Source organism: Ochotona princeps, chromosome 10 (assembly GCF_030435755.1).
Source record: "Ochotona princeps isolate mOchPri1 chromosome 10, mOchPri1.hap1, whole genome shotgun sequence".
In the NCBI taxonomy this organism is placed as follows: domain Eukaryota; kingdom Metazoa; phylum Chordata; class Mammalia; order Lagomorpha; family Ochotonidae; genus Ochotona; species Ochotona princeps.
Window position 1 is genome coordinate 42956298 of NC_080841.1, and position 12154 is coordinate 42968451.

The following is a 12154-nucleotide window of genomic DNA, read 5'->3' on the forward strand; positions in this document are numbered from 1 at the left end:
CCCACTTCCCATAACAAAGGGCTTGGATCAAGGCCCCGCCTTCGCTGCTGCTCCAGCTTGTCAAGGCATCAAATTCTGGCTCCAAAAAGCTGAATTAGAGGGTCCTGGCTCCCAGCTTGGGACCAGCCCAGCTCTGGCTTTGTGGTGAGCATCTGGAGAGTGAACCAGAGGATGGAAGATCTGTCTCTCCCTTTCTGATTTTTGAACAACTGTGAGCATCACAGCTCAACAGGGAAGCTTCTCGAGTGGCAGCAGGGAGAGCTCCCTGGCCACATTTCTGGGGGACTTAACTGGTGGGGGCATTCAGATCACAGCACCACCATGCTCCCTGGCTGATCCACCACTCACACTCTGACAAATCCAGCTTCTGAGAAAGAAGTTATCTCTTAAAATATCTTGCCATCGCTTCTCCACTTTTTGGCTAAGATCAAGTGTAAAATGCCTTGTTTTATTTTTACAATTGCTTAGAACATATTATTGAAGAAGCCATTCGGTTTAGCTAAAAGTGTTTATTTAAGAGATTAATAGTCAGATACTTAAGGCACATGAAACAGTGTTGACATTCATCCCAAAAAAAAAAAAACCATACAAACCACCCCAGTAAATTCCAGAAATCCATTTCATCTGTTCACACAGTTTCAAAAAGCAGAGGCTCCGCCCACACTGGCTGCCCAGTGCCTGTCACATGAGGCACACGCTGTTGCGGGGAGCTGCCACTCCTGCATGTTTGAGCAGCTGCTGCCGTGTGTACTCCCAGATCAGCAGGGCTCCACTCACATGCACATTCAGTGAGCGGACAATGCCCTGTTGCGGGATTTCCACACACACGTCCAGCTGCTGGATCAGATGGGCGGGGATCCCTTCACGCTCATTTCTGATGGAGAAGCCGGGAGAAGAAAGGTTAGTTTCCTGGAATCATTCTTTCCTTAAAGACTCAGTGTTCACTGGGAGACTGAGACCAATGAATGAAGTTGGGCTAGAGGACCCATTCATCAGTCAAGGTGTAACCAAAGCTACTCCCTGGCCCACTGTGTTCACCCGCGCCCACAAATGCTCCATGTCAGGGGAACTGGCTGAGGTTGCCCTCAGGGTGCAGGTGGCCACTCACCCCAGCAAAAGCAGGGACTTCTCAGGAAAGCAGTACTGGGTCAGGTCAAAGCTTTTGGCAGTTTGCTCCACTCCAATGATGGTATAGCCTTCAGCTTTTTTCTGTTGCAGGTAATCAATTAGCTGAGGTGGTCTTACCTTTAATATTAGTTTAGAAAGAGCAAAATATTAAGTCATTCTGGTACAGCCATACTCTGAGTAAAATGAGAGTTTTTTTTTTTTAAGTATTTTAAAAAGGAAAAACTATAAGTTGTAAACAAAATTCTCCCAACATCATATACTACACATTACTGCAGAAGGACTTACACGTGAAGACAGAGCTTTAGTGAGGACTCACCCACCTCAACCAGAGGAAGCCACTGTTCTGCAGAGACGCTGAGGTGCTGGAACTGCTTGTCGCTGATGCACTGAAGATTGCCCACAGCCAGCGCTGAGGCCCCAAACACCTCACAGGTTCGGCACAGCCCTGCACACAACAGCCTGGAATTATTAGGGGTGCTTGTGCTGCAAGGCTCAGCTCCACAGAGGCCTCTGGAGCTCCCACAGTGGGCTGCCTGGAGATCTAAGCAAGCTCCTGGAAAACTACGATCTTACCTCCCAAGTTGGTTGCTTTATCAATGAGAGAGGCCACCACGATCAGTCTACTAATGGACTTCCCAAGTTTGGCAGCACGGTCCTGAAACACGAGCTCCAGGTCTGATTCAGGCACATTATTTTTCCATGGGATAATCTTCTTCTGAACATCAAAAAATTCTGCTTCTGTTTCGCCTGGGCTAGGGCCTGGGCAGGAAAAGAATCCCATGTTTATAAATGAGTGTGAATCTAGATACAAGCATTTATTTACAATAATTTGTGTATGTTTGAGAGTTTGACATGATAGTTCAAAATGAGATCTCTTCAATTACACAAAGCTAACTGAAGAACTTCAATTGCCATGTTTAATAATGATTTTAAGAGGCTAGTGCTGTGATACAGGGGGCTAAGCCACTACCTGCAACACTGGCCTCCTATATCAGATCACCAATTTAGTCCCAGCTGCTCTGATCCAGCCTCCTGCTAATGTGCCTGGGAAAGCAGCACTGAAAGCTGGCCCAAGTACGTGGGCCCCTGCCACCCACGTGCGAGACCAGGACGAAGTTCCTGGCTTCTGGCTTCATCCTCGCCCAGTCCTAGCCCAGGTGTTGCAGCCATTTTAGGGGTGAACCATCAGATGGAAAATCTGCCTCTCTTTTTGTCATTCTGCCTTTGAAATAAGTAACATAATATTTTAAAAAAATAGTGATTTTACACTTTCAGCTTCAGCTCTACTAACCAATATTCTGACACATTTGTTCACATTTTAGTATATCAGAAATTGGGAAGCATCCTACAATCAGCAGACTTTTCATTTGTTAACTTTTGTTTCTGGACAGTACATAAAATAATGTTTACTAAAATACAGTATATTAGAATTTCTGTGGAATTACTATATTCTTAGAAATAATAAAATTTCTATCTTTACATAATTTACAAATACTTAGTGGGAGGTAACCCTTCTAAAATGAAAGACATTCTATAAAGCAATTCCCTTGTGACTAAACCAGTGAGCACACAGACTGTTCTGAACCTGTGTGTCTGTAGAGCTTTGGTTTCTGTCACAGAGGGCAGGAGCTCCCTGTTAGGGGCTCTTCCTCAGCTCTGTCCTGCTCCAAACTAACCACACAGCTCATGGTAACAGTGCAGGCATGACAGCATGCACACACAGAAACAATGACTAAGGTGCCGGGGAGGGAACGAGGGTGGCAAGGATTAAACCCAGAAGGGCTCAGAAGAAGGGTGAAGTTTGCAAAGAGGGCAGTTGTGGTGGCTCAACAGGTTAATCTTTGCATGGAAGTGCTGCCATCCCATATGGGCATCAGTTTATGGTCCAGCTGTTCCATTTCTGATCCAGTTCCCTGCTTATGGCCTAGGAAAGCAATAGAGGATGACCCCAAGGCCTTGGGACCCTGCAGCCACATGGCACAGCCAAAAGAAACTCCAGGTGCCTGGTTTGGATTGGCTCATTGCTGCATCTTGGGAGTGAATGAGCGGTCGGAAGATCTTTCTCTCCATAAATCTTCCTTTGAAATAAAAAATACACAATCTTAAGAAAAAAAAAAACTCTACAAAGCAGACTGTAGCCAGAGCATGTGGAAGCAAAACACTCAGGCAGCAGCTGGGACTGTGGTACAGGTCACAGCCTACAACAGGAAGGACGAAACCGGCTTGAGCTAGGTGAGAAGGACCCTGACACTAATGAAAAAGAATTTAATTAATTAATTAAGATTTATTGAAAGGCAGAGTTTCAGAGAGGTGGGGGGAAGGAGAAGGACAGAGAGAAGAACAACGGAACGAAACAGAAACTTTAAAAAGTGAGCCCACACATCTGTAGCCAGCTAGAGAACAGAAAACAACCAATGAGAAAAGACAGTCCCTACAACAAATGCTGTTGGGAAAATTGGATATGCAGTTGTAGAAGCAAGAAGTGAAAGTTTCACCTAACACAAGAATCAGCTCTTGGGCCTGGAGCAGTAACCTAGTCAACAAAGTCCTTGCCTTGTATGCGCTGGGATCCCATAAGGGGACCAGTTTGTGTCCCAGCAGCTCTATTTCCCATCCAGTTCCCTGCTTATGGCCTGGGAAAGGAGTTGAAGCTGCCCCAAAGCCTTGGGACCCTGCACCTATGTGGATGACCTAGAGGAAGCTCCTGGCTTCAGATCAGCTTAGCTCCAACCATTGCAGCCACTTGAGGAGTGAACCAGTGGATGGAAGATCTTTCTCTGTCTTCTCTCTATAAACCTGACTTTCCAATAAAAATAAATAAATCTTAAAAAAAAAATCAGCTCTAAATGGGTCAAGGATCTAAGCCTATACCAGACACTATCAAATTACAAGAGAAAAACATCAGGACCACCCTACAAGGAGTAAGTATAGGCAAAGACTTTTTAGAAAAGACACCAAAAGCACAGGCAGTTAAAGCCACAATAACCAAATGGGACTACATCAAACTAAGATGCTTCTGTGCAGTAAGGGAAGTGGTCAAAACAGTGAGGAAGAACCAACAGAATGAGAAAAAATTGTTGCACACTACACAACAGACAGGGGGCTAATATTGAGGATCTACAAAGAGCTCCAGAAACTTAAAACAGCAAAACAAGCAACTCTGTTAAGAGATGGGCAAAGGACATGAACAGATAATTCTCAAAAATGAAACTGAAAGGCTAACAGCCACATGAAAAATATGCTCAGATTCCCTAGCTATTAGGGAAATGCAGTAAAGATTACACTGATGTAACACCTAACTCCTCTGAGAATGGCCTACATTCAGAAATCAGCGAACAATTGTTAACAAGGATGTGGGAAAAGGTACCCTGATCCATTGGTTGTGGGGTGCAGTCAGCCAGAATGGGGACAGAATGTAACAGTGACACACAAGAGATGGGAAGAAGGACAGCAATGCTAGTAAGAGGGTTTGTGGTGATTTTAAAAATGGAATAGAATGGCTTGAATGTGAAGGCAACAAGCAGAAGGTAAGTGATGGAGAGAATGTGGGTTTTCAAGAAAGGGGCCTGGGTACCAACAAGGCAAGAGAAATATGAGTAGGGCAGCCCGGTGTCCGTCCAGTCCAAGACGGAACAAGAATCAAGAGCCATGCTTTATTCCTAAACCGGGCTCAAAGAGATTCCATCATCTGGGCCTTCTCAATATTTACACTTCACTATAAAGCAAATCAGGTTCTCTTTGGTATTATATAAAAGTAGTAACCATTTTAATGACTTTTGCCTCAACAAAAAAACAAAGTTTCTCATGAAAAAGCAGTATTATCAACCATCTATTCTGAGTAACTTATACCACTAAGCCTAAGTACTAGAGGAGGGGGCATAAAATGAAGATTCTTCTTACCCATGTCTTGCTGAGACCAGTCACCAGGCTTCAGTTCACGGAGCTGAGTCTGAGAAAGGTACCACTGAAATCCCGCATCCAATGGGATGTCAGTGAAACCAGTAAACTTGTCCACAGTGATCCATTCATCCTCCACGAGGCCTGCGAGACGTGGCAGGATGTAAAATATGGTCTGAAAAGAGAATTGTTAAGTCTTAATTCCACCTCTTAAAAAGTAACAAATACATGATAATTCATAAGAATTATCATCATTGACACATTCCCCCAAAATACGATGATTAAATGACATGTTTTCATTTCCATCAGGGAGCCATTGTCCTTAAGCATTTTTAAAACATTTCTAGGAAGTTAGGGGGTTATAGCAGGCATTCACAAGAGCAGAGCATCTGCTCCAATCCTTCCAACTGAATGCAAGGATCACTGACTGTATGTAAGTTCCTCTGACACCAAGCCTCTCACTTGTGTTGCCTTCAACTCTGGTTGGACTATATAACTGGCTGGGTGATGTCAGCAAAAACATTGTGCCTTTCATGGCCTCAAGTCCCTCATCTGTAAAACAAGGATGAAGTGTGTTTCAGATAACCTGTGAAGGTGCTCTGAGAGCTCGCCAGTGAGATCACTCACTACTCAAACAATACTCCTTTCCTTCTCTTAGTAAAGAAAACCAAGTTATCGCACGCCGGCAAGGGGGCAGGTGAGCAGCAGCCTCCTAGGCAACTCAGAAATACAGTTGCAAACGTACAGCTATGTGCCTGTCTACGTGCAAGGTTCCAGCCCGAGTACGGCTTTCTTTACACCAGCCACACTTGGGACAAATTCAAATTGGAACAATGACTGTGAAGAAGCGCTAAGTGGGTGCTAGGTCCAGCTCCAAACACAGAGACTCGGTTCTTGTGAAACACTGCCTCTCTTAACTTTAGCTACACATAAAAGTCCTCATTAATATCATGAAGGGAGAATAAGTTACATAAAACACATGAGTGGGAGGCAGTCCAAGGTAGAAATGAGGGAAATGGAAATGCAGCACTTACTGGAGAGTGGAACAGAAAAGCTGACTTAACATTAGAGGGTTAGTTAAGCAGTCCTGCAGAGAGACGTCAGACAGAGCACTCTGGGCGCTAAGGAACAGAGCAGAGCAGTTAAAAGGCTTCAGAAATCTCAAGTAGTATTTGTAGTGATGCAGCCGAAAATGTGCCTCAGGAGCCTATGATGCATATTTCTCCATATGTGTATCTTTCTGTTTTAAAAGGCCAATTGGTAATGCACTAGCAGATTGATTATGCCCACTAGCTGAAGTTATCAATACTTACAGTACTTACAAGTTCTTTAAGAGAAAATATGCTAGGTCAAATGTTTTAAGTTCAAAGGCAGTGGATTATAAATATACATGAAAAGGAGAGAATATATTACTATTTGTGTAACTTTAATTAAGTTTACATATTGAACTTACAGATTTTAAGAAACATATCTATAGCTCTTTAAAAGGTATAAGCACATTCTGTTACAATTAGTGAACTGGTATATCATTTGCTGCATTACCCAGAGAAAAAAAATACCATTAGCAAAAGAGTTGAATTTTTTTTTCTCTTTAATAACGGGCTTCAGTACAATAAAATCTCATCTGCACAAATGTTCTCACACATTTCCTTTTAATGTCAGAACAGATTTCTGTTTAGAGTTAAATATTCCCTTCCAGAGTTTACAAGCCCGACACTGCCTGAGAAACAGAAAGTGAAAATGACTAGCCAATTTTCACTGCCTAAGAGTGAAATGCAAGCAAGTCATCTGTATCAAGTCACAAATTTACACTTAGAACTTTAAAAGGATAAGGTGATGTTTGTAAGCAAGTGACAAAAAAGTTAACCTCCTCAAAACCATTCCAAACCTATGGCAGAAGGAAGCATAAGGGTGGAAGACGGCAGGAGAATTTACAAAGGATGTTCTCTGCTCACCTCCAGACAGTAATCCTTCAGGGGGTGAAATGTGGAAAAGAAGAAATGCTCTTGGATGCGCTGCCAATTCTTCTTGGCATTCCTAAGGATTAAAAATACGACATGAAGCACAGACAGGCAGCAAGCCTGACGAGGGGGCAGGGAGATCAGTGAAGTAACTTGCAGATGTGCTGAGGGACTCAGAAGGAATGAAAAATGCTGTGAGTTTTCTCCTAAGATTTATACAAGCATATCTCCCATATGGACATAGTTTAAAAATGGAACCTCATTGAATACCATAGTTTGAAATGGAACTCAAAAGATGAGCAAAGGAATTAATCCTTAATGAGTCATACGAAAACCAACAATTCAATAAGAATAAAACCCAGGTCTGCAAGCTTTAGGTACAAGCAGTTGAGCAGAAGGCAAAGAGTATAAGGAACTTCAAGCCACTGACCAAACACAATGGGCTTCAAAAGACAGCTATCACAGCATTTCAGAACCATCGAAACCTTGGGCAGAACCCTCAGAGTGTGCACCACATTGGGACCCTGGGTTGATAGTGGATGGCCATCCACAATTCCCAGGTACTGGGGAGGCTGCGTATGGCTTCTCCCCTTATCTTACCCATTTCCTCAGAAACAGGAAGAATAGAACATTTGGAAACAATGACCACACCACTTTCCCCTAATCCTCAATCCTTCCCACCCTAATCTTTTATGTAAACATCATCAGCTGTTACTTTCCTCCAAATGGTACGTGCCACTTGCACTGGAACCCTTGTCTGTCTCTGGCAGTGAACCCCGCAGGAGAGAAAACCACTATGTAAGTCAACCCTCCTACTCCAAAGGCTCACAGCAGCACCAACTTATTTTCATAAACTAGACATATCTAATAAGAACAGGGTTTCAATTCATAACATTTGGCAAGCTTTAACATGCAAAGGAGGTAGGCATACAAATCAATTTATACAGTTTAAAATCAGAATCTGTAGTCAAAAGCCAAGCAGCAACTTCAAGACATCATTTTGGCTTGAGTGTCCTGCTCTATCAGCTTGTCTGCTCTCTCTGAGGCTCCTACACACGGCCTCACACCCTTCTCCAGACACCTGTGCGTTCCATTTCACAGAGCACCCGGGAAGAGATCTTTCATCTTCCTCCTTTCCCACTGGGGCAGTGCCCCCCAGTGTGTGTTCTAGATCCTATTCTCTTAGGTCTTCCTCTATCCCCTCTATTTTCCCATCTATTCTAGCCTTTCCTTTAGCTTATTCAAAAGGTATTCATGGCTGATCTTTTAAAAAATACATTTATTTTTATTGGAAAGGCAGACTTTACAGAGAGAAGGAGACAGAGAGAAAAAAAAAAAGACTTTCCATTTGCTGGTTTACTCCCCAAGTGGCTGCAGTGGCCAGAGCCAGGCTGATCGAAGCCAGAAGTCAAGAGCTTCTGCCAGGTCTCCCACATGAGCGCAAGATCCCAAGGTTTTGGACCATCTTTTGCTGCTTCCCCAGGCCACAAACAGGAAGCTGGATGGAAAATGGAACAATTGGGACTTGAACTGGCACCCATATAGGATCCCGGTGCGTCCAAGGCGAGGATTTAGCCACTGAGCCACTGCACTGGGCCCCATAGCTAATCTGAAAAAACAGAATGGAGCTGCCTTGCTGTGCAGCAAGTTAAGCCACAACCTACAACACCAGCATCCTGCATTAAAGTGCCAGTTCGAGTCTCGGCCACTCCACTTATGATCTAGCTCCCTGCTAATGGCCTGGGATAAACAGACCCAAATCCTTGGGCCCTTGCCTTCTTCATGGAACACGTGGTAAAAGCTTCTGGATCCTCAGTTTGGCCTGGCCTAGCCCCAGTAGTTGCATAAAAGAAGAAATGATCTTTCTGCATCTCTCTTTCTCCCTCTTTCCTTTCCTCTCTCTTTGTAACTAAATATATATACTGCAAAATCAAACTGGATGTAATTCGCAAATTCAATGACTTCACTGGCTTCTTAGTTCTTAGAATATGAGGTAGCCTCCCTCCTCCTCCCTGATCTTCATGGTGCTGCACTGCTCTGCCCCCCCTGTCATCCACCACTCTGGTGTCACAGCAGTCCTGCAAATCAATCCTGCCCCAGATGTTTTCAAACCAAGATTTCTTTTACCAGAAATCTCTTTTTTCTACTCTCACTTGCCTCATCCTTATTCATCCTTTTAAAAATGTTAATATCATGTTACTTAAAGAAAGGCCTTGCCCAAATTCCTCAGAATTCATCTGTATTTGCTTATTACAACCCTTCTTTCTGTATGACTTATCTTAAAGCTTTTTATTTCCATCCTGTCTTTTGCTACTAAATGTATCCAACTGGAAACCATTATGCTTAGTGAAACAAGCAAAAATAAGCATATTTTTCCCTGATTTGTGAAAACCAATTTATGGAGTACAAAAATATCATCTATATGAGAAAAACTGACATCCTGGGATTCAATTATTGCTCACAGTCTTTGTCTACATTCCTGAGAACAGCAAACTGCTTTGTGCTGCTATCTTTACTTAATCAAGTGTTAAGCCTGTGATGGCAAAGTGAAATGAAACTATGTCATTGTAAAAATTAGGGGGAAAAAAGAAAGAAGGGAAAAGGAGGGAGGTGGGGTGGCAAGTATCACTGTGCTCCTGTATTCTGAAATAAGTAAAAATCTGTTCACTTTAAAAAACAGGAAAACATACCTTCTTATTTGCACATTCAGTAGCTGAAGTCCATCTCTACCAGACTGAGCTACATGAAGAAGGAAGTTTCGTCTCTTACGTCTGCTGCTGGTAGCCCAGCTCTGAGCCTTGTGCCTGTCATAAAGCTAAGTCTAAGGAAGTATGTGTTCAGAGGTAGCCTAATGTCTGGGGGCCCTTATTTTCACTGGTTAACTCTCTTACCTAATACTATAATCTAAAAGCAAAAATAAAATAATTTCTTAAAAGGCTGACTCATGACTTAACCATATCTGGGTTAAGAAGGGTCCCCCTTGTGGTTCATGTGCCCATGTTGCACATCCTGGCTGCTGCTCCCTACTAATACAGATCTGGGAAACAGTGGTGATGGCTCTAGGACCAGGTTCCTACCATCCACATGAGGGACCTGGTTGTTCCTGGCTCCTGGCCTTGGCCCCAGTCATTGCAGGCATCTAGGGAGTGAACCAGCAGACGGTGGGTTACGCTCTTTCACCCTCTGTCTTTCTGCCTCTCAGATAAATAAATGAATACAGCCAATTGTTTTTAGAAATCAAAATACAGCTACCAAGAAACTTAGAACAGGATTGACAACCAGAGGAAAAATGTTTAGAAACCAAACAATCAATCATGATCTAACCACAGAGAAAATGTCAATGGACCAATGTCTACCTGCATACTCCTTTAGGCCAATTACCTCAGATGAAGAAAAGGCGACAGCCTGTGGATTAACTATGCCCTCTGGACACTTACACTCCTGTCAAACACTAGTAGCCCATAGCACACCAGAGGGAAAAAAATTGTGCCCTGCTAAAATATAAGTTCTTTGAATTTCACAAGTACATTAAGACATGGCTAGGTAAGGTTTGGGTCACTACATAATATCTCAAATAGGACCATGAAAAATATTAATGTCCAGATCTGTACATATAAACTTAACCATGTAATCACCAAACATCAGAAATGACAAAGACACACTCATCCACATGCCAAGAATAAATAACTCTCACTAGTAGATTACAACTTGAGGCTTAGGGATCCTAAGCAATGCTGTGGTGAATTACTAATGTCAATGGCTGAAGTAGGGCCATGTCATGTGCTCCGCTCCTTCCCCATGAACCATGCACAATGATGTGCCAGATGCATTCACCGCTACCTGTGTCCCTCGTCTATAACCTATCTCCCTGCCTAACTTGCTCTTCTCCTACTGTTAGTTCTAACTTACCTAAACACACTTGATCGCTTCTCATTGCTGAAATAACAGCTGTCTCCTGAGAACCTGACACCTTTCCTACCTCCTTAATCACTCAGTGCCTCATTTCAATAAATGATTCAAAAGTTAGAAAAGGAAGATGGTCATAAGCCCTTTTAGTGACCAGGGAAGCACCCTCATTCAGCCCCCTATGAAGCCACATGATCCATGAAGGGTGTCACTGATGTCACCTGCTAACTGAATGATCAGAACAAAGCCCCCTACCTGTTCCTGGTTTTTCAAAACATTATTATTCCATCTGCTTGATGTGCTGCTTCCAGCTTTTATCTATTTAGGAATATAAATTAGTGACTGCATTCTGAATTTCTACAGAAAAGTTTCACACTGACTGCTTTTGTCCAAGTCTTGGTTATACCCCAAAATCCCAGCATTCCTGGATGGTGATAATCAATGTTAGCAAAAAAGCAGAACACGGGTTCCAAGATGAGGAAGCAAGTTGAGACAGATACAAAGGGATGCTTAGGATGCTGTGGTGGTTGATGTGCTGACGGAGGTGGGAAAGGAGTGAGATCTGTCTCAGAATCATCATGGGGAGACCTGCACACCTCCCTCTCCCTGTCCTCGGCAGTAGCATTGCACCTGCTTGGTGTGGAATTTCTGCCCAAGGCACTGGGGACAAATGTCTCCTCTGAGACGGGGCAGGCAGAGCTGAGAGGCTTGTAGGAGCATACGTTTCAGAAGGTGGCGCTGCTTCTCAGCAGTCCTCTGCCAAGGGAAGGTGGTGCCTGGCCATACAGAAGAGACACCTAAATATAAAAGATGATCTGTAAACTAAAGGGGAACAAAAGGGTACTGGAAGGTCACGGTGGGTCTGAGAGCTCAAATTGCCATTAGATGCCATACTCACAGTGAGCTGCCTACACTCAGCCTGCTGCCAGCTCTGCTCCAGCACAGCAGGATGACCAGAGGCGGTGGTTGGCAGAGGTCGCCAGGGGCAGGCCTACCCCCACCCTCTGCAAGCTACACTGGGAGGAAAGTGACAGCTCTGCATAGCCCTTACCCAGCTCCATGCATGCTCTCCACCTGACTGAGACTGGATTCAATCACAGGAGCTAAAGCATCAAATTCTTCGACACGTAAGGCTTTGCACATGTTCCAGATTTTCTTCAGTGCCATTAGAGCATATAGCCGAATGCTGAAGTTGTGATTGAAACACCACTGCAGCACAGTAATAAGCGCTTGCTTCAGAACTAGTTTCTGCAAAGAAAGGG

At 43.6% G+C, this 12154-nt stretch overlaps 1 protein-coding gene across 3 annotated transcripts in view; it reads right to left on the reverse strand.

Annotated features, from left to right (window-relative positions):
* Positions 1-506: 506 nt before the first annotated feature.
* TARBP1 (TAR (HIV-1) RNA binding protein 1) overlaps positions 507-12154 on the reverse strand; it is a 66959-nt gene continuing 55311 nt past the window's right edge. For 2 of the 3 annotated variants that reach the window (XM_058669361.1, XM_058669360.1), the window contains exons 24-30: positions 11944-12140; positions 6981-7062; positions 5029-5200; positions 1702-1887; positions 1449-1573; positions 1109-1245; positions 507-874 (exon numbers count right to left, since the gene is read on the reverse strand). In XM_058669361.1, coding sequence (XP_058525344.1) covers positions 682-874; positions 1109-1245; positions 1449-1573; positions 1702-1887; positions 5029-5200; positions 6981-7062; positions 11944-12140 — 1092 coding nt within the window. In that variant the 3' untranslated portion in view covers positions 507-681. Of the gene's footprint in view, positions 875-1108; positions 1246-1448; positions 1574-1701; positions 1888-5028; positions 5201-6623; positions 6746-6980; positions 7063-11943; positions 12141-12154 lie in introns of those variants that run through there. The other variant, XM_058669362.1, reaches the window with a different exon arrangement.